Here is a 22,854-nt window from a genome sequence, read left to right as displayed (position 1 = left end):
GACTCAGTAGCAGTGACCTCTGGAGAAAATCTGCTGTCCTTGACCAGTCTGATCTATAGCATTGTTGTTGATGCTCAACTGCCCTTTGAAATGGCCCAGTGAGCCACACAGTCAAATGACAATTAGGGATGGACAACAAATGGCAACAAGTACTGACATCCCATGGAAGAATGTTTTTAAAAATTCATTAACAAACCCAACAATTAAAAAAGCACAGCAACTCCAATATAAAATGTGCCATGGGTTAGAAAACAAATAGTAACAAATGGTTTATCAGATTGGAGGCATGAAGAGTGGTGCTCCCCAAGGAATGGTATTAGGATTACTACTCTTTCTGGGAAAAAAAAGTGACTCAGACTTGAATATATAAAAAGTACCAAATTTTGTACGTAAGATGAAAAGCTTAAATTGAAGGAGGAGAGATTGTTTACAGTGGCAGAAAAGCAAACCCTATTCGTGATCTGAGCGAGATGTATTGTGCAGCAATTGTTGGAACTGAAATCTTCTCAGTGGTGGAAGCAGATTAAATAGCAACACTGTACCTCCCAGTGTTCACCTTTCTCCCCAACTCCCACCCATTATTCTCTGCCTTCCCTAACACACTCCTTTCCCACTCCCACCCAGTCTATCACTCACTTTCTCCTCCATCTGATGCGTTGAAATGATCAGCAACAACATTTAGCAGATATATTTTATTTGATTTTTTAAAAAGATTTCTTTTTATCTCTCCAAAGTGTGAACTGCTTGACGCAGATGGCAAGACACTTCTTGCATTCTGTCAGTCACACAGACACCTAGAGTTTATATATAAATCTCAATCTGATCCAGTAGCAGCATGTAAACAGGAGACACAATGCCCTCAGACTTGCTTCTCCCTTGCACTCCTTCCTCTCCTCCGCTGTCACTGCTGTCACCTCCGAAGACTCCGTTTGGCCTGTTTTAATAAAGTGTCAAAGTCTAAAGAGTCAAACTTGCTTTTGGTTGAATAAGAACTGTAGTCTGCATGACTGGAATCTGAAAGAGAAAATTTTCTCCAATTAATCTCCAACATGTCATTAGATTCACCCTCAGTACAGCAAGCAGTAACTCTGGGTTCCACTAGGAACTTATTAAAGCCTAGCTCCTGGATAAAAGTGCTGAATTCCAGAAAGGAGTTGAGAATGACTGCCCTTGACATCAAAAATCACAATAGGAACCCTAGCAGAACTGTATCAATGGGAATAAGGGGAAAACCCTTCACATGGTTCAAATTATACCTAGCACAAAGGATCAGTTACGGTTATTGGAGGTCAGTCATCTCAACCTCAACATCTCTGCAGGAGTTCCTCAGGGCACTGTCCTAGGTCCAACCATCTTCAATTGATTCATCTATGGCCTTCCTTCCATCATAAGGTCAGAAATGGGGATGCTCATATCATTCATAACTGCTCAGATACTGAAAATGTGCGTTCATATACAAGCAAGGTCTGGACAACAGTCAGACTCGAGCCAGCAATCAGGCTGAGTGCCAGTTGGCATTCAGCCCACATAAGTGCCAAGCATGACCAACTCCACAGGGTGCAAGCAGCTCAAGACAATAGTTCACTACCACCTTCTCCAGGAGAAGTGTGGCAATAAATAATAGCCATTTTGCAGCTTACATCCTAATGGAAAAATAAAATCACCCCGATACAGACAGGAGTAACCCCACAATGTGGACAGCACTATGTCTCACAACATCAGGAACCCATGTTCAATATCACCCTCGGACAACCGCCCGCATAGAGTTTGCACATTCTTGACGCGTCTGTGTGGGTTTCCTCCTACAATCCAAAGATGTGCAGGTTAGGATGGATAGGCCTTGCTAAATTGCCTGCAGTATCCAGGGATGTGCAGGCTAAGTGGGTTAGCCATGGGAAATGTAAGTTTACAGGGTAGGGGAGTTGGTCTGGGTGGGATGCTCGTGAGAGGATCAGTGTTGACTTGACAGGCCAAATGGCTTGCTTCCATACCGTGGGGAATCTATGGCATATTATTCACCCTGATACAGGCAGGAGTAACCCCATATTTTTCACCCCAATTACAAGCAGGAATAACTCCCATTTCACCACTAACACAGGTAGGATTAACTCCACATTCACATACAATTATGAAAAAAATCATGTTTGCAACAGGAGTAATGACCGCACACTTATCTCCCCGAGGCCTCTGGTCAATAACACACTTGGGGAAGGAGGTGCATTAATCCCCTCTGGTGCTGAGATGATGTTGGATGAGGCTGGGATGGAGATAAAACTGGAGGCCAAACTCCAATTTGCATTTTCTTGAACTCACCTAGATCTGCATAATTGGTTTTACAAAACTGCCGCCGGCCACCAAAACAGAGGTCAAAGGGCAGTTCGTCAGGTTTACGCAACGTCTGTCCATTCTCAATAGCAGCAAATGCATCGCATGTATAACGGTACGTGACAAAACCATAGTTATCTCTGAAAGGAACATTCTCCAGTTAGAAAATGTTAATAAAATCTCAGCTGAACAGAAATTCTTGATGAGTTGCTAAACACAGATCAAAACATTAGATTGCATGATATTTCAACAAAGTGCAGAGAAGAATGAAACAGTGCCCATTGGGGGCAAGCACACTGGAGATGTGACAGGGTCACATGAAAAAATCCCATTTCACCGAGTCAGGGGAAACAGCAATATAGTGACAATGTCATTGAACATGAATCTAGAACCCAAGGCTAAATGGTCTGGGACACTGGTTTCAATTCCACCATGGTAATGAAGAAACCTGAATTTAATTTTAAAAATTTGGAAGAAAAAGCTTTTCTAAACCAGAGCTAGAATTGGTACAGCACGAAAATCCAAAAAAGGGACCCCTCGTGGTGCAGTGGTGGTGTCCTACCCTGGAGAGGTAAATCCCAATTACACTAGAGGTGTGTAATAACATCTCTGAACAGGTAAATTAGAAGATAAAAGCTATTCTGCTGGTGTCCACGTAAATACTGTTGATGATGATAAAAACCACCTGGTTCACAGTTGCCCTTTAGAGAAGGAAATCTGCTATTCTCCCCAGTGTGGCTTATGTATTAATCCAGACCCACAGCAACCCACACTCAACTGCCCCCTGAAATGGCCTGGAGAGCCACTCCATTTAAGCACAATTAGGGATAGGCAACAAATGCCTTTCCAGCCTCTCACATCCCATGGAAGAATTTTTAAAAAATAAAATTCAGTAACAAGCCCCTGGAATGAATGATTTTGACAGCTTGGATATAAAATGCGCCAAGGTACAGAAAGCCAAAATAGTAATGAATGGCCTATCAGACTGGAGTGCAGTCAAAGATGGGAAATAGATTTTTTTATTCACTTGTGGGACATAGGCGCTGCTGCCTGCTAGCATTTTCTGTCTATCCATAGTTGCCCTCGAGGTGATAGCGAACTGCCTTCTTGAACTGCTGTAGTCCAAGTGCTGCAGGTTGATCCACAAGGCCCTAGGGAGGGAATTCCAGGACTATGATACAGCGATATTGAAGGAACAGCAATATACCCCCAATTCATGATGGTGAATGGCTTGGAGGGAAACTTGCATGTGGTGATGTTTCGAAATATCTGCTATTGATGAGAGTGGGTGACTCAGTGATGGTTACACCATTGGATGTCAAGGAATGGTGGATAGATTCTCTCTTATTGATGAAGATCATTGCCTGGCATTTGAGTGGCACAAATGTTACTTGCCAATTGTAAGCCCAAGCCTGGATACTGTCACAATCTTGTTGGTAACCTTGGCATGTCCTCAAAAAAAGAGTCAGATCATAAAGGCCAACTGTACGGTGCACAAAGGTCTCACAAAAGGTGTTTAAATGTGCACTGGAAAAGGGTTCATTACTGCTAGACAGGGAACAGCGAGCGTAAAACCATCACCTCGCCACTCCAGAACAACACTCAGCAGATACTGATCTTACCCTTCACTCCTGAAATAAATGTTGCAATCCTCAATTTCTCCAAACACTTCGAATCGCCTCCTCAATTCCTCACGCAACATCCCATTCCGGATTTTCCCAACATAAACAACTCGCCGTTCTTCCTATTTGGAAATAGACCAGAACATAACATGAATTCCTGCCCTTTGGCTTGGACCCACAGTGATACAATTTATTTACACAAATTGTCATCAGTACCCATCTACTGATGTACAGTGAACAGTAAGGGGGAAATTGGTGACGATAATTTGGGTCATGGATTCACCCCCTCCCTGGAGAGCTCAAACTCAGGGGTCTGCCTTCAAATAGAGTGGCGAGCCTGGGGTCAGGGAGCTGGTTTTGCAGGCTCTATCTGAGCTGAGATGTCGGAGTAGTAGAATAAACGGCTTACTATAGCAAGTTCCCGTCGCTGATTAATTCTTCGTGAGTGAGCTCTCGAGTACTGACATCTCGGTTCCTCAGGAAACACGTCATAAGTATCTGTGAAATAACTAGAGCAACAGCAACAATTAAAATGTGCCCAGACAGTATGAGCAGCAACAAACCGGGCATGACAGTGACTCCCTATTGCCATTCCTAGCTGTCCCAGTACCCAGGGAATCCCCATAGACCCGTCGTGGCACCCAGGGAATCCCCACAGACCCATCCTGGCACCCCGTCATTCCTTACTGACACCCAGCTGTGGAAAGTAAAAATCATTTTGACCGCTAGGTGTCCCGGCCAAAGATATATCTCCCAGTCAGGAACATCCCATTCTTGCTACTGTCTCCCCAGGCTCAGTGATTTGTTACCTCATATGAACACTGCGTCTTCGTGACGATCTTGATCTGGATCTAGATCCAGAGTCAGATCTTGAATTTGATCTGGAACATGACCTGGAACGTGAGCTCGATCTGGAATCTGATCGTGAACTGTGTCGAGAATGACGGGATCGTCTCCTGCCATATCTGCACCCAAACAGAATGGGGTTATTGGCAAAACATGAGCAAAGTCTCTCAGCTTCACTTGTTACAAAACAATGTTTAACAGTGCCCAAGCAGAGTTGGCAATAAAGCCCATAAGCTCCAGCCAATGGTAGTGGAAAGGCAATATTTACAGATTAAAACTAACCTGCTCTAGTAGCTTTATGAAAAGCAAAGCAGACCAGGTTCCCCAACATAACATTATTCCTGGTTTTACTCTTAAGGTCTAAAAGAATGAGCTACCGGCCATTAATTGCATTGCCCTGGACACATTTAGTCAAAGTTAATAAGCCTTGCAATTGACCAAATGTTCCATCACCTCAAGACATTCAGAGCACTTACAACCAATGAAACTGTTTTGAATTGTCAATGGACAATTCACGGAAGCCTACTCACATGCCCCAGAGCATTAACTGGGGCTCTGGATACCCCAACACCTTCCACTGAGTGATCTAATTCTGGCTGTAGAGAGGGCTATACACTGAAGAGATGGAGGAAGATTTCAGCTGAGGGGAGATTTGGAATTTAAAGCAGAAGACAAGATAGTAGTGTAGCATTGCAATGTAGGTCATGATAACCAGGTGACAGAAAGGGACAGAGTACACAAACATTGCACAATAGCAAACAGGGACAAAATAGAGGAAAATGCAGAAACAAGGACCCTTTAGGTGAATACACACAAAGATTTAAGAACAAGATAGATGAATTGATTTCTCAAATAGAAATACTGAGTGATATGGCAGGTAAGTGACTATAGCTGGGACAATGACATTTTGAAAAGGCAAGGGAAAAAAAGGAAAAGGTGGTGGGTTGGTAACTCAATAAAGCCTTGTATATAAGAAATGGGAAAGAGAATTCTGGTCTCCCTTCTACAGGGAGTTCAGGAAAGAGTTACAAGGATGTTGCCAGGGTTGGAGGGCTTGAGCTATAGGGAGAGGCTGAATAGGCTTGGACTTGTTTTCTCTGGAGCATCAGGGGGTAAGGGGTGACCTTATTGACGTTTATGAAGTCACGAGGGGTGTGGATAGGGTAAATAGACAAGGCCTTTTCCATGGGATAGAGTCTAGAACTAGAGGGCATAGGTTTAGGTGGAGATAATTCTATTGTCACAAACCGATAGAATTTCACATTCAATTTCTAAGAAATGTGAGCCTGAAACCAGAATCTTAAAACTTAAATAAAAGGCAAGACAAAGATCTGATGACTTGGTTGGCTAAATTGGAATAGGAAAATGGGCTAAAAATTAAGATGGCAGACAAATGGTAACAGATACAAGATGATATTCCATAATTTTAACTAAAGATATATTTGATTCAGGAAAAGAGATGGAAAGAAAGTGCAATTCATGGCTAACTAAGGAAGTTAGAAAGGGTATCAAATGGAGAAAAGATGTATAATGCTGCAACCATTATTAAAATAGCCTAGAGGCAAGATGGACCCATTCTCATTGAGTTTAGAATGATGGGTGATCTTATTGAAATATATAACATTTCAAAGGTGGGGTTAATGGGTGGATGCTGAGAGGATGTTTCCCCTTGTAATGGAATAGTTTTTCCTAAAAAAAAGTTTCTCATTTAAGCTGGAGACAATCAACAATTCCTTCCTCTAGAGGGCCATTAGCCTGTGGAATTCTCTTTCACAAGCAGCAACAAATAACAAGTCACTGAGTACACTGAGGCCAGGTTAGACTGATGTTTGATCTACAAGGGAGTCAAGGAGATGTGGAAAAGCTGGAAAGCGGAGACCACAGATCAGTTATGATCTTTTCAAAGGCAGTAGCAGAATGGCTTATTGCTGTGGTGTAACCTGTACAGCTGATAAATGACTTTTACTCCCTTGTATTCTAGGTCCTTTAGAAGTGATGGGTCAACATTCCATTTGACCTCTTGACCATTTTCCCTACCTGCTTACAGCATTTCAAAAACCCATCTACCTGGGATCATTTTCAATAATTTGAGGGGGGGGTCAGGCTGGACTTGACAGTTATAAGATTGAATTATAAGTATACAGATATATTTATGGCATATTGAACAGCCTTGCTTTAGCATTCAAACAAAGGGTTTTCATTCAAATCTCACCGTCTCCTTTTCCATGTAGGAGAATGGGACCGGGACCGGGACCGGGACCGAGAGCGGGAGCAGGATGTGGAACTCGAGGAGCTAAGATACCGCTGGTGCCTATAGCACGGGGAGGTCCGAGTCCTTCTTGAACAATGGGAAGAATCAAAAGGTTTGCTCCCCTCAGTCTCTCCATTTGGAGCGGGAGCTACTGTTACACAACAGTTTCCCTCTGCAGTGTCGCCTCCAATGTTTCTTTGGTCCACTGCTGATGAGAAGCTCCTACTGGGTTTCTCGCTTCCTGTTCCAGTGGGAAGCATGTTGGAGGACACCTGAACTCCCGGCAATGTCTTCTGGGAATCTGACGTGTTCCTTTCAATACCAGGGCCAGCTCCTCGCTGCTTGTCCCCTGCCCGGGCCTGACGAGTTGGGCTTCGGCTATGACGATTCAGGGAGGTAATGGGTTTAATGGTAATGTTAGCTTGGCGCTTGATATTCCAGCGGCAAGCAACATCTGGCTGGCCCACAGCCGGTGGATAGATGTTGCACGATGACCACTGGGTGCTGACTCTTGGCAAACAATATATGTGATCTCCAAAGCCATTGGCAGCAGTGAGCGGGGGCTCAACTGAAGGCTGCAGGCTTGAACACTTTGTCCAGTTATTCTGTGCCATAGGCTTTGGATCAATCAGCTTCGCAGTCCTAACTGGAGAGCCCTCAAAGCTCTCAGCTGTTTCCTGCAACTTTCGTTTGCCCAGAAAGCACACTGGTGGTGGTAGTGATTTCCACATCTGATGCGGAGGAGTTGCTGGAGGCGTCAAACCTACAAAGAGATGCAGACGGTCATTGATACCAGCCAATTGCTGAAGACCAGCAGGCACAAGCTCCCAGTATATTGTCTGTCCAGACCCTGTAACACTCCACCAACCCAAATCATCCTAAAAGAAACATACTACCTCCACCTTGCACCCTCAAACCCGTTCTCAACTCATCCATCCCTACACCAACCCTGCGCACACATCCTCTTAACTATCCTACTTACATCCCCCCACAGACACCTCTACACATATCCCTTCCACTAAGACTCACCTGCTGTACTTGCCAATTCTGCTCCAAAAATGTGATCTAATAGTTTCCACTCCTCAGGAACCTCTGACCTGAAAAGAGAAGTCGTTTCAGCCACAGCACAGCAAAGAGCACCCGACCACACTTCTGCGCCAAACCCAGAAATAAAGGACTAAAATGCAGAACGTTCACTCTCCCTTCCATCCTAATCTGGGAGGCATCCTCTGCCACCAGCAGGAAGTACTGTGTCCCATCCCCATGCCAGACACCAAGGAAGGAGCTCTCGTCAGAGAATAGAAACTGTACTTACCCACTGCTGTTCCCAGGGGTTGATTCCTCTGACACTGGAAAAGAAACAAAAAAGTAATCAATACGAAACACCAGCCAAACTGGACCGCCAGCTCTGTGCATAGTTCTTAACTGTCATGCACAGACCCAGGTCCACTGCATCTATCCATACATCCAATCTGAAATTTGTCTCACCCTCAGTGACTTCAAACTGTTCCAATAAACTCATCACGTCGGCCGCCTCAATTCCTGCTGGGAGTGAGGAAAGAAACCATCAGCAACTCAATACTAGAACCTGCTCCTCCCCAAAATTCCCATTACCTGCCTCTCCCCAAAATCATCTAACACAGAACCACTGCCTCCTGCCTCTCCAGCACCAACCTGACAGGAAGTAGGAGCCTGGGCCAGTGACAACTACAGGGAGTTCCCCACTCCTCAGATTTCAAACATCAGCTGGAATGTTGAGTTCAGATTGTAACCATGTTCTCATGAGCAACATGAAGTTTGTACAGTCAATGAACTGATCTGGGGTAAGTGGGGGAATGAGAGACAGTAGCGCAGTGGTAATGACACTGAGCTAGTAAACCAGAGATCTGGGTAAATGTCACATGAGCGGATGTTCTAATCCCAATGCAGCAGAAGTGGAATTCAAATCAGCTAAATGTGGGGTATATAGCTAGGTGCAGTGACAGCAGCTACAAAACCACCATTGACGTCATAACAAAACCATCTGGTTCATTGAAATTAAGGAAGTTAATCTGCCGTCCTTACCCTGTCTGGCCCACACATGGGCCTTCATTGCCCTTTAAAATGGCCTAGCAAGCCACTCAGTTCAAAGGGGTAATTAGGGCTGGACCTCATCATGAATGAATTAAGAACAGTAATCAGTGTAATTAATATACAGAGAAGGGCCTTATCAACATAATTCTGCTGACAGAATGTAAAACTAAGAACAAAATGTATCAGAAATTAACATTTTACAGAGACTACATCAAGCTGTAACACCAAATCTCAAAAATGAGGTGCATTTCTTACATTCATGATCAGTATCCTAGATTTCCAAGGTAAAGGAGTAATTTACCAATCACAATATTTGCTGACCTAAAGTATGAATTTGAGGCATTATAACTGCCTTGAGTACCCCGAGCCTGCCTTATAGGTAACCTGCTCCTGATTATTAAATAACCAGATAAAAAAGTGCAAGTAAACACCCTGCCCACTAAGCCTTGCTTTGATACTAGTACCTGAAAAGCTTGCCAACATTTACTGTCTTTGTATTAAGAATAATGACTTAGAGTTTGGCAGAGGCCAGGAAACAACTGCAAACCAGATCAAAATGGAGACCACCTCACCTTCAACCTAAAACAATGCTGACCAGGACCGATTGCCATATATCCTCCTCATTCATTCACAAATGCCATACTTGCCCTTGACAAGATGGTTACTCTTTACACACCTTTCAGGTTGACCTTTACTTTGTTCGACACCACTGAGGAGCTCAGTGTGCCCTGATCAACTCCTTCATATGCCTGGGTTGCCGTGGATGATTGAAGTTGCTGCACTGGAGGAGGTTCAGAGAGTGGCACTGATGGAGATGTTACGAGCATAGTCTCCACTGTAGTTCTCTGGACAGATGCAGGCAGCAAGTCATTCTGACAACGTGGAATATCCTCCTCTGGAGCAGCATCATGAGGCCCGATCACAGGCAGCAGTGATGGGCACACTGAATCTCCTGACATTAGAGTTGATGGTGAAGGACTTCTGGCAGGTGGGATGAGGGCTTTGTGGACTGATGTAGTCAGGACTTGCTGAGGCTGTAGGGCCAAGATTGAGGTTTTGTTTAGGGGTTTCAAGCTCCCTGGGAGAACTGGAGGTACCACTTTCTGCCTTGTCCTGTTCGGAGTGTCATTTGATGGCTGTTGTGTGAAACTGCATTGGGTGGCTAGGACCGGAGCAGGAGGGGCCGCAGGGAGAGGAGACAAAGCAGGAGGAGCCACAGCGGGTGCAGATAGGGCCTGTGCAGGATGGGCCGCAGGGGCTTCGGGCAGAGTGGGTGCCGCTGGGGCCTGAGGATGGGGGGCAGGGACCGGACCAGGAAGGGCCAGAGTGGGTGACGCTGTGGCCGAAGCAGGAGGGGCCAGGGTGGGGGTGACTGGGGCCGGAGCTGGAGTGGCCAGTGTGGGAGAGGCCGGGGCCAGAGCAGGAGTGGCCGGTGTGGGAGAGGCCGGGGCCGGGGCCGGAGCCGGGGTGGGAGAGGCCGGGGCCTGAGCAGGAGCAGGAGAGGCCGGGGCCAGGGTGGGAGAGGCCGGGGCTTGAGCGGGAGGGGCCAGGGTGGGAGAGGCCGGGGCCTGAGCAGGAGAGGCCTGGGCCTCAGCAGGAGGGGCCAAGGTGGGAGTGGCCAGGGCCTGAGCAGGAGGGGCCAGGGCCGGAGAGGCCGGGGCCTGAGCAGGAGGGGCCGTTGTGGGAGTGGCCTGGGCCTGAGCAGGAGGGGCCAGGGTGGGAGAGGCCGGGGCCTGAGCAGGAGGGGCCAGAGTGGGAGAGGCCGGGGCCTGAGCAGGAGAAGGAGAGGCCGGGGCCAGGGTGGGAGAGGCCGGGGCCTGAGCAGGAGGGGCCGTTGTGGGAGAGGCCGGGGCCTGAGCAGGAGGGGCCAGGGCCGGAGAGGCCGGGGCCTGAGCAGGAGGGGCCAGGGCCGGAGAGGCCGGGGCCTGAGCAGGAGGGGCCAGGGCCGGAGAGGCCGGGGCCTGAGCAGGAGGGGCCGTTGTGGGAGTGGCCTGGGCCTGAGCAGGAGGGGCCAGAGTGGGAGTGGCCTGGGCCTGAGCAGGAGGGGCCAGAGTGGGAGAGGCCGGGGCCTGAGCAGGAGGGGCCAGAGTGGGAGAGGCCGGGGCCTGAGCAGGAGGGGCCAGAGTGGGAGAGGCCGGGGCCTGAGCAGGAGGGGCCAGGGTGGGAGAGGCCGGGGCCTGAGCAGGAGGGGCCAGGGTGGGAGAGGCCGGGGCCTGAGCAGGAGGGGCCAGGGTGGGAGAGGCCGGGGCCTGAGCAGGAGGGGCCAGGGTGGGAGGGGCCGGGGCCTGAGCAGGAGGGGCCAGGGTGGGAGGGGCCGGGGCCTGAGCAGGAGGGGCCAGGGTGGGAGGGGCCGGGGCCTGAGCAGGAGGGGCCAGGGTGGGAGGGGCCGGGGCCTGAGCAGGAGGGGCCGGGGTGGGAGGGGCCGGGGCCTGAGCAGGAGGGGCCGGGGTGGGAGGGGCCGGGGTGGGAGGGGCCGGGGCCTGAGCAGGTGGTGGTTTGGCCAGGAGAGTGGGTGCAGCCTGGACAGTCAGTGGAGTCTGAGCAGGGAGAGGTAGAGCCTGAGCAGGCACGGACTGGGCAAGAATGGGTGGGGCCTGACCAGGTGGTGGAGCAGATAAAGCATGAGAAGTGGGTAGTACCTGGGGAAGAGCATGTGAGGTCAAAGGGGGTGGGACCAATGGTGGGAATGGTGTGGGCACAGTGGGTAGAGTCAGGCAGTGGTTGGATGGTACAATAAAATGTTTGGCCAAATGACAAGCAGATGGAGTTTGGGTCAGTGGGTGGCTGGGTTGTGATAGTGTGGGCAGGGCCACAGGAGGTGGGGGCAGATGATGGGTGGGCAGGGCTATAGGGGGTGAGCACAGATAGGGTGGGGGCAGGTGGTGGTTGGAAACAGCCACTGGGGGTGGGGGCAGGTGGTGAGGAGGGATGGCCACAGGGGGTGGGGGCAGGTGATGGGGCAGCATGGCCATAGGGGGTGGGGGCAGGTGATGAGGAGGCATGGCTACAGGGGGTGGGGGCAGGTGATGAGGAGGCATGGCCACAGGGGGTGGGGGCAGGTAGTGGGGGGGCAGGGCCACAGGTGGTGGGGGCAGATAGTGGGGGGGCAGGGCCACAGGTGGTGGGGGCAGATAGTGGGGGGGCAGGGCCACAGGAGGTGGGGGCAGGTGACAGGTGGGTGGTGACAGATGGGTGGATGGGGGCAGACTGGGTGGAGTCAGATGTGCCACAGATGGTGGAGCCAGGTGGCTGGCAGGTAGGGCTACAGAGGATGGAGTTACAGAGCAAGTAGGCAGTTTTGCAGTAGGTGGGGTTGCTTGTTGGGTGAATGGGGTATGTTTATCTTTGGATGGGACCTGGATGGGAGCAGCCTGTCTTTGAGGCGAGTCCCGCAGGTGGAGCAGAGGGGCCTGAGCAGGAGAGGCCTGCCTTCTGACCACATGTCCAGCAGGTTCTAATGGCAAAATACTGAGCTCCCCCTGGACAATGGACTGAATGGGGACAACAGGCCAAGCACTCTTGCTGTTAGTATCAGTACCAACTTTTGGTTTCTCAGGCACTGAGGGGACACTATCTCGTTTTCGTTGTTGGAGTCGCAGCCGATACTGTTGGAGGCTGATTGATCGCAGTTTGGATTCATTGGTGGTTGTTTCAAGAACAGCAGGAGACTGCACATCGCAAGTAGACAATGGTGATATTGTGGATGAAGGAGACCCAGGATGCTGACTTATCAGGTCTGAATTAGGGAACTGGGGCACCGGAACAGGCTCATTGTCTACAGTTTGTTCAGGGTGTATGGCCTCATTTACAAGTGTGACTCCATGGCCAGGCTGAGGCTCGACTGACTGGGGAATGCTGCAATCTCCCAGTGCAGGCTCGCTCTCACATGGTGATGGATTATGTGGCTCTTTTGCACCCTTGCTAAATGCGGTGACTTGGCTGCTGTCCCTCCCGGCAGTAACATCTCTAGTTTTGATTCTCCTCACATCTTGTTCTGTTTGTTGGGTTAGAAATTGAGACTCCTGTTTCTGTTGGACTTTGATGGAGCGTTCCTGATCTTCTGCTGCTTGAACCTGGGTCTCAAGACTGTGATGTTCACATGATGTTTCAGCACGGTCCAGCTGCATAGCAATTAGAATTTCATCAGATACTGATGTTTTTCTCAACCGTCCACTTGGTACTGTGACTGGGGAGGTCTCCAGATGCACTGGGGTGGGTGGAGAGACTTCCTGTTGCTTTAAGGTTTGTGGCAGGCTCTCTGGACCAGGGTCTTTAGCTAGCACAGACTCCTTGTCATTCTCACCTATCATCTGCAGTAGGTGCTCACTGCTTGCACACAGCACTATCGGTAACTCCAGATCCTGTACCTCATTATCCTGGAGCACATGAACCTCCAGTTCAATCATGCTGTCTGCTAGCTCAATGTCTGTCCCCAGACACATCACTCTATTGGGCAAACAGTGGAGACGAACATCCTTGACAAGGTCAGACATTGGAACATCGTGTGCACATGGTGAACTGCTTTCAAGTACCAGTGTTACGTTGTTCTCCAACCCCACTGGATCAAGCTGTTCACCCAACTGCAAGTCCAATGAGTCACCAGGTCCCAACTCTGATACACCCTGACCATTACTGATCAGATCCTCTTCCTCTTCTTCCTCGCCATCACTACGTTGCTTTGAAGTCTCCTCTCCAAAACTTCTGCTTATCAGCTTCTCTGATCTCCACTGGGCATTCAGATCCCTTGGAGCAGTTGGCACCACGTGTCCAAAAGGTTCTTTCCCCAAATCTGGAAACGTGGCACAAGACTGATGTCCAACCTGAGGGAACAGCAAAATTAAATGAGAAAGTGTACGAGAGAAACAGAGCCTATATAAGGCATCACACCAAAAGAAAGTCACTCATTCACCAGGATCAAATCTGAATACTTGTAAATTTTGTTTCTTTTAATTCACTCAGGATATAGGCATCACTGGCTAGACAAGCCTTTATTGCCCATCCCTAATTACCCAGAGTGCAATTAAGAGTCAACCACGTTACAGTTTTTCTGAGTCACATGTAGGCCAGACCAGGTAAAGACGACAGATTTCCTTCCCTGAAGGACAATAGTGAACCAAATCGGCTTTTCAGACAATCAGCAATGGTTTTATGGTCATTATTAGAGCTTTAACCCCAGGTTCTTTATTGAATTCAAATTCCAACATCTGCTATGGCAGAATTCAATCTCGGTTCCCCAGACCATTAGCTGAGTTTCTGAATTAACAATCCAGTGATAATACACTAGACTACTGCTGAATGCCAAAAGATTGGGAGCTATGGAACCGTGAATGCATTTCAGTGTTCAAGTACTAAAATCACAGATACAAACAGGATTCAGAAAGCCAATTAGAATCTGGCCTCAAGGGGTTAAATTAAAAAGAGAGGAAGTGACACTTCAGTTGTAAAGAGTTATAGTCAGATTCAATCTGGGGTCAGTGTGTTTAGCTAGTGCTGCATGTCTGGAATGACATATCAGCCTTGGAGTGGGTTCAGGACAGATTCACCAAAACAACTTCAAGGTTAAAAGGTATACATTATGTTCACAGGTTGCATAAAGATGCTTGCACTCCTTTAGGTTTGGAAGGTTAATGGAGGTATTTAAAATGATAACCGAATTCAAAAGTGTGAAATCTATCCTTATGGACAAGGAATGTAAAACTAGATGGAGCAGTGCCAAAACTGGAGCTGAGCTGTTCAGAAATTAAATCAAGATGCATTGTCTACATAAAGAAATCTGAGACACTTCCCACAAAAAAAAAATAATGAGTGTGCCTATAGCTTTCAAGATTGAGATTAATAAATTGATGACAGTTGATTGACCTGACAGTTAGCTTGGTCTCCCCTCTCTATGGATATAGCCAGAATGCTGAGCAATTCCAGCATATTCTACATTTGTTTCAATTTTTTAGTATCAGTATTTTCCTTTTGTATTATTAAACTTTTCTTGATACAGCTATCAACAGATCAACTGTGCTATAATTGATCAGATTTGAGCTAAGTCAATACCTCCTCTTCCTCTAAGATTACTGATATTAACCAGTAAGCTTTCACAACTGACAACATCCACCTAAGAGCATAGTCATGCCTTCACACATTTGTCTATACGTACCAGAAGGCACTCTTGATCACCCTTTGGTGGGGCAAACAGCTCAGAGTCAGGAATGCAATCAAATGGAGAGGGATTTTCATCATCAACAGTATCCAGTATCTCGGTCAAGGCTGTTAGTAGTGATGCTTCGCTTTCCTCATCAAGCAACAATTTATTCTGGAAATAGTGCAGAGGCAATATCACAGAGTCAGAATGAGCAGTGCTAATAGAAAATCAACAGAAACCAAAAGGAAACAGATAAACATTAACACATCACAATTCTCAAGTCAAAAAACAATACCAAGCCAAAGGAGAATGGATGCATTTGAATTATAAATCTGAGTTATCAACCTGGCAGGTCTGAGGGTCATCCAAAAAGAGTGGACACATGGGAGTACCAGGAGCACCCTCGAACATCCAGATGGGGAAGTGATTCATTACGAAACTCCAACATCGAGAACAATCTAATTAGAATTAGAATCCCTACAGTGCGGAAACAGGCCATTTGGCCCAACAAGTCCACACCGATCCTCCGGACAGTATCTCACCCAGTCCCAGTCCCCTACACCATAGGACCATAAGACATCGGAGTGGAAGTAAGGCCATTCGGCCCGTCGAGTCCACTCCGCCATTCAATTATGGCTGATGGGCATTTCAACTCCACTTACTCGCATTCTCCCCGTAGCCCTTAATTCCTCGAGACAACAAGAATCTATCAATCTCTGTCTTGAAGACATTTAACATCCCAGCCTCCACTGCACTCTACGGCAATGAATTCTACAGGCCCACCACTCTCTGGCTGAAGAAATGTCTCCGCATTTCTGTTCTGAATTTACCCCCTCTAATTCTAAGGCTGTGTCCACGGGTCCTAGTCTCCTTGCCTAACGGAAACAATTTCCTAGCGTCCACCCTTTCCAAGCCATGTATTATCTTGTACGTCTCTATTAAGTCTCCCCTTAATCTTCTAAACTCCAATGAATACAATCCCAAGATCCTCAGCCGTTCCTCATATGTTAGACTAACCATTCCAGGGATCATCCATGTGAATCTCCGCTGGACAGGCTCCAGTGCCAGTCTGTCCTTCCTGAGGGGTGGGGACCAAAACTGGTCACAGTACTCCAAATGGGGGCCTAACCAGAGCTTTATAAAGTCTCAGTAGCACAATGGTGCTTTTATATTCCAACCCTCTTGAGATAAGTGACAACATTGCATTCCCTTTCTTAATCACGGACTCAACCTGCATGTTGACCTTGAGAGAATCCTCGACTAGCACTCCCAAATCCCTTTGTACTTTGGCTTTACGAATTTTCTCACCGTTTAGAAAGTAGTCTGTGCTTTTATTCTTTTTGCCAAAGTGCAAGACCTCGCATTTGTTCACGTTGAATTCCATCAGCCATTTCCTGGACCACTCTCACAAACTGTCTAGATCCTTCTGTGGCCTCCCCACTTCCTCAGTACTACCTGCCTGTCCACCTAACTTCGTATCATCTGCAAACTTCGCTAGAATGCCCCCGGTTCCCTCATCCAAATCATTAATATATAATGCGAACAGCTGTGGCCCCAGCACCGAACCCTGCGGGACACCGCTCGTCACCGGCTGCCATTCTGAAAAAGAACCTTTTTTCCCAACTCTCTGCCTTCTGTCAGACAGCCAATCCTCAATCCATCCCAGCAGCTCACCTCGAACACCATGGGCCCTCACCTTGCTCAGCAGCCTCCTGTGTGGCACCTTATCAAAGGCCTTTTGGAAGTCTAGATAGACCACATCCACTGGGTTTCCCTGGTCTAACCTACTTGTCACCTCTTCAAAAGAATACCAACAGGTTTGTCAGGCATGACCTCCCCTTACTAAATCCATGTTGACTAGCCTTCCCAATCTTCTGATTTCCCACTGCTCTTGGCCACTTTATAGGATCTCTCTTTTCCTTTAATACATTTCCTGACTTCCTTTGTCAGCCATGGCAGTCTAATCTCTCCCTGGATAATCTTTCTGTTCTTGGGGATGAACCTCTGTACAGTGTCCTCAATTATACTCTCAAACTCCTGCCATTTTTGCTCTACTGTCTTCCCCACTAGCCTCTGCTTCCAGTCTATTTTTGTCAGTTCCTCTGTCATGCCCTCATAATTACCTTTATTCAACTGTAACACCATTACATCCGATATTGCCTTCTCTCTTTCAAACTCCATACTGAACTCTACCATATTATGATCGCTGCTTCCTAAGGGTTCCCTTACTTTAAGATCTTTTAAAAGTCTGGTTCATTGCAAAGCACTAGGTCCAGAATAGCCTGCTCCCTTGTGGGCTCCATGACAAGCTGTTCCAAAAAGCCATCCTGTAAGCATTCCATGAATTCCCTTTCTTTGGATCCACTGGCAACATTATTTACCCAGTCCACCTGCATATTGAAGTCTCCCATGATCACTGTGACCTTGCCTTTCTGACATGCCTTCTCTCTTTCCCGGTACATGTTGCGTCCCTGGTCCTGACTACTGTTAGGAAGTCTGTACACAACTCCAATTATGGTTTTTTTGCCTTTGTCGTTCCTCAATTCCACCCACACAGACTCCACATCATCTGACGCTATGCCATTCAGTGCCATAGATTTAATTTTGTTCTTAACTAACAAGGCAACCCCACCCCCTCTGCTGACCTCCCTGTCTTTTCGATAAGTTGAAAATCCTTGGAGGTTTAACTGCCAGTCCTGACCCCCCTGTACACTTATTACTCTACATTACCCCTGACTAATGCACCTAGCCTACACATCCCTGAACACTATGGGCAATTTAGCATGGCCAACTCACCTAACGTGCACATCTCTGGACTGAGAGAGGAAACCAGAGCACCCGGAGGAAACACACACAGACAGTCGCTCAAGGCTGGAATCGAACATAGGTCCCTGGTGCTGTGAGGCAGCACAGCTAACTACTGAGCCACCAAGCTGCCCCTAATAGCTACTCATAAGGGCATTGATACCTTTAGACAAGAATGTTACATTGCTTTTATCATTTAGTGCTCTTTAAAGGTTAATACTTGCCTGATTATAGATGCAAGCAAAACCTTAACTCAGAAAAAGTTTGTCTAGAAGAGAAACTGCATATAAAATGCTTTCTAACCAACGAGAAAATCTAGGCTCTACTCCACAACCACCTGAAGAAGCAGTGCTCTGAATAGTGCTTCCAAATAAACCTGTTGGACTATTTCGTCAGGTTGCTTTCGAGAGTCAAGACTTGAAAGCTTAAATATTTAACGTCTTGTTTGGAACTATTATTCTTCAATATAAGCGGAATGTGACTTTCAAATCAATTGGTTGCAGATGGAGAGTGACTGTTGGCTTTACTGCAAGCTCATAGTAGTAGTACCGGTCAGGAATGAAGCATCGTCTCTTACCCCTCTCTAAACATAAACAGCCCCATTACAGAACCTGTCACTTGTTGAAATAAAATCAAGCATTATCCTCATTCAACTCTTTCTCAGTATTCAATTTTTAAAACATTGCTGCTTAATATTATGCTTGCCTGAATATAGCTTTGTTTGATACAGGAATTAGGAAAGGGAATGATATTTAAGAATTTATTTACACCAAGAAGAAAAAACAAAGAAAGCATGCAGTGAGATTAAGAAGAGTGACAATCGATTATAAGATAGTGTGAGACCTGGACATGCTCACCCTATGATTAGAAAGGTGGTACAAAAACATGCAAACTTTCCCAAAAGGAACATGTTGGGCAAGGGGTCGGTGTGCCATTAAAGGGTATAGGGCCAGCTCATGCCCAATGGAAAGAATCTTAGTGCATACACAACTATTAAACCCACCTCTGTTTGTGCTGTAGCTTCAATTATGGAGATTATAGACTGATCAATGCAGCCAGGAAAACTTCCTGAAATCTCTCCTAGATCTGAATCTGCAACGGTGAGAAGGCTGGAAGGTAAATGGAAATCCTCGAGATTCTGACCCTGAAGTGAATGCAAAGCAAATGTAAATAAAAAGTTACGAGAACAAACTTCTTGAAATTCTCTCACTCTCCTCATTGGGCAACAATTTATTCTGGAAATCATACAGAGGCAATATCAGACAGAGTCAAAATGAGCACAACATGAATATAAGATCAACAGAAATCAAAAGGAAATGTATGCACAAAATATCACAATTCCCTTCAAGCCAAAAAAAACCCCAAGTCAATAGCCAATACTGCATGGTACAACAATAAGGGTGAGCTTGCCAATTGGATACAAATCTAGCTTAATGGCAGGAGACAGAATGATAGTGGAGGATGACCAGTGTTCCACTGGGATCAGTGCTGGGTCCGTTTTTGCTTGTAATTTATACAAGTGATTTCGGTGAGAATATAAAAGGCATGGTTAGTAAGCTTGCAGATGACAAATTTATGGACAGTGAAAAGGATGATCTAAGATTACGAAGAGATCTTGATCGATTGGGTCAATGGGCTGAAGAGTGGCAGATGGAGTTTAATTTGAATAAATGCCAGGTATTACATTTTGGAAAAACAAATAAGGACAAACTGATACAATTAAAAGTAGAACATTAGGCAGTATAGCAGAATAGAGACCTACGGGTTCAGGTACATAATTTTTTGAAGCTTGTGTCACATATAGATAGAATAGTTATGAAAGCATTTGGCACGCTTGCCTTCATTGCTCAGACCACTGAGTTTGGGAGTTGGGGTGTTATGTTGATGTCGTACAGGACATCAGTGAGTTATCTTCTGGAGCACTGTGTCCAGTTTCTGATCGCCCTATTATAGGAAAGATATTATTAAGCTGCACAGGGTTTAGAAGAGATTTACCAGGATGTTGCCAGGAATGGAGAGCTTGTGTTGTAAGGAGAGGCTGGGACTTCCTGGAGCTTGAGGTGGTTGAGGGGTGGCCTTAAAGGCATTTATAAAATCATGAAGGAAGGGTGTTGATACGGTGAATGGCAGGGGTCTTTTTCTTTGGAGGTGGTGGGGGTGAAGAGGAATAAGAGATTCAAGACTCAGGGTCATATTTTTGAGGTGAGAGGAGAAAGATTTAAAAAAGACATGAGGGGCAATCATTACAGAGTGGTTCAGGTGTGGATGCCAGTACAGATTCAAATCTCTTTTAGACATTGTAAAAGTACACGAATAAGAAATGTTGGGAGGGATATGGCCAATGGACTAGTTGGACTGAAGTGTTTGTTTCCATGCTGTCTGACAATGACTCTCGAAATGGGCACAGTATTCATATCTCTGCCACTCAACCTGAACTGTTCAAACCACTGACTATAGGTATTGGGATGTCATGTTGAGGTCATACACGATGTTAGTGAGGCCACTTTTGGAGGAGAAAGGGAGGACTGCAGATGCTGGAGATCAGCTTTTCCAGGCCACTTTTGGAGTCCAGTGTAAAGTTCCGGTCGCCCTGCTATGGGAAGGATATTATTAAATTGGAGACTGGTCAGATAAAATTAACATGGATGTTATTGGGACTAGATGATTTGAGTTATAAGGAGAGGCTGGATAGATTCACTTTTTTCAATCGAGTGTAGGAAACTGAAGGGTGACCATATGGAGGTTTATAAAATCTGCACAGATAAGGTAAATAGCAAAAGTCCTTTCCTTAGAGTTCAAAACTGGGGGACATATTTTAAGGTGGGAGGAGAAAAATTTAAAAGGGACCTGTGGAGCAATGTTTTCACACAGTGGGTGGCTCACATAGGAATTGGCAGACACGGGTACAGTTACAACATTTAAAAGACATTTGGTCCAGTAGATAAATAGGAAATGTTTATAAGGATATGGGCCAAATGCAGGTAAGTGGGACTAATTCAGTATGAAAAACTTGGTCAGCATGGACAAGTTGGACTGAAGGGTCTGTTTCCATACTGTAGGACTCTATAATCTATTGCCTCAAAGCTTATGCAACACAACCCCATTTCCACTTTTACTTCTTACTCAATGACTGTTGACACCAGAAGTATTTTTTGAGATTTTATTTCGGGTGGATTTTTAGCTCAATTGTCATCTTTTGCTTCCAAAAGTGGAGATGGGACAAGGCATAACAGAAAGACATATGGGATCAGGGACTGACTTTGAGACAGGACAGGTTCAGGAAGAAGCCATTTAGATCTCAAACTCTTCTGCTATTGAGTGCAATTATGTCTCATTTTTGCTCCATATAAGTCAATAACTTTGGGAACAAAACATATTAAGCTTGCATCAATTACAATTTACATAAGACAGCACAAATTTTTAACCTTTTGCGTGCAAATATTTTTCCTACTTCCACCTCTTAAATGCTCTGGCTTATTCCAGGCTATGCAACTAGAGTTTCTGTAATATTTCCTGCAATTTAAATCTTGGGAGCCCAGGTAACGTTTGGGGAAGTCTGCAATACGCTACCTCCGAAGCCAATATGTACAGCTGAGAAACGTTCCCATTCCAGGTGTGGTTTAAACCGGGCTTTGTAAAATTGAAGCATTATTTCGCACATCCAACCCCGCCGGCTTTCCTGCTTATGTGAACCGCGTTAACGATGCAGGCAGCTAAAACATCAGGACTTAAAAAGCCCCAATGGCCTGACGAGGAAACCCAGAGCTTGAACCGTTCATAGGAGCTGCGTCTGAGCGGCATTCCGGGACTGGACCAGCACCACTACGATGGACTAAATGGCTTCCCCCGTCTCAATGTGCACCCCCACTAAGGGAGCAGATCGCGGGGAGAGGTTCCTGATGCCCGGCTCGGCTCGGCCCGGCCTGGCCGCACCCACGTGCCCGGTGTCGGCCCCACTGCCTCCCGATGGTCACCCAGGACCTAGACCTAGACCTAGACCTAGACCTAGACACGGTATTTCTCTCCCCCCCTCCCCCATCATCTCCTTTCCGCGGCTCCCTGTCCTCGGGCCCCTGGCCCTGGCCCTGACACCCCCCCCCCCACCGCCCTCCCACCCGGTCCCGGCCGCGCACACGTGTCAGTCGCCGGCTGCTCCCAGAGCCGCTTCCCGGCCGGGAAACCCCGGCGGGTCTCCCCCTCACCTCCGGCCCGGACTCCAGCTTGCTGACGCCGCCGGTAATCAGGTCGGTATCCCGGAGCCTCCAGCGCCGATCCCGTCCTCGGCTCCGGGCTCCCGCCGCCCATGGCGCCGCCATCTGCAGCCGCCGACTGGGTCAACCTGACCCCACCCCTTGCTGGCGCCACTTCCGCTTCCGGCTCCCGGCCCCGCGCCGCGACCAGCACGAGCGCTGCCATATTTGATCCTGGCAAAATCTGACTTGATAATGTCTGTTTATAGAATCATTAGCATCTAGAATCTCCCTACAGTGTGGAAAAGACCATCGAGTCCACATCGACCCTCCGCAAAGCATCCCATCCTTACCCACCCATCGCTATAAACCTGCATTTCCTGATGAAGGGCTGATTCCCGAAATGTCGATTTTTCTGCTCATCGGATGTTGCCTGAACTGCTGTGCTTTTCCAGTAACACACTCAATTCTGATCTCCAGCATCTGTAGACCTCACTGTCCCCTAGTGCATTTGCAATGGGCAAACCACCCAACCTGCACACCTTTGGACAGTGGGAGGAAACCAGAGCACCCATAGGAAACCATGCAAACACCTGGAGAATGTGCAAC

The 22,854-nt window shown here is 47.1% G+C and overlaps 1 protein-coding gene across 2 annotated transcripts; it reads right to left on the bottom strand.

The window, feature by feature from the left end:
* Positions 1-686: 686 nt before the first annotated feature.
* Positions 687-22,381, bottom strand: LOC140463404 (uncharacterized). 2 transcript variants are annotated; one of them, XM_072557299.1, is made up of 13 exons: positions 22,258-22,381; positions 19,059-19,199; positions 15,266-15,421; positions 9,794-13,937; positions 8,533-8,589; positions 8,360-8,393; positions 8,074-8,141; positions 7,006-7,807; positions 4,757-4,912; positions 4,357-4,456; positions 3,948-4,069; positions 2,314-2,465; positions 687-1,014 (listed from the first exon to the last, which is right to left on the bottom strand). In XM_072557299.1, the coding sequence occupies exons 1-13, from the start codon at positions 22,369-22,371 to the stop codon at positions 911-913; spliced, it is 6,150 nt and encodes a 2,049-aa protein (XP_072413400.1). In that variant the 5' UTR covers positions 22,372-22,381; the 3' UTR covers positions 687-910. The 2 variants fall into 2 exon arrangements, with proteins under 2 accessions (XP_072413400.1, XP_072413401.1); XM_072557300.1 differs by having other exon boundaries at positions 8,533-8,586.
* Between the last annotated feature and the right edge of the window lie 473 nt (positions 22,382-22,854).

Source organism: Chiloscyllium punctatum, chromosome 38 (assembly GCF_047496795.1).
Source record: "Chiloscyllium punctatum isolate Juve2018m chromosome 38, sChiPun1.3, whole genome shotgun sequence".
Lineage (NCBI taxonomy): Eukaryota > Metazoa > Chordata > Chondrichthyes > Orectolobiformes > Hemiscylliidae > Chiloscyllium > Chiloscyllium punctatum.
The sequence above is the reverse complement of the archived record's forward strand: the minus strand, read 5'-3'. Positions and strand labels throughout refer to the sequence as shown.

Bases quoted from the DNA above. Each gene is read 5' to 3' on its own strand.
- LOC140463404 (XM_072557299.1), bottom strand. From the start codon at position 22,371: ATGGCGGCGCCATGGGCGGCGGGAGCCCGGAGCCGAGGACGGGATCGG. The intron at 19,200-22,257 runs GTGAGGGGGAGA...CATTCACTTCAG, and splicing joins AGCTGGAGTCCGGGCCGGAG to GGTCAGAATCTCGAGGATTT. The intron at 8,394-8,532 runs GTGAGACAAATT...TTTCTTTTCCAG, and splicing joins ACAGTTTGAAGTCACTGAGG to TGTCAGAGGAATCAACCCCT.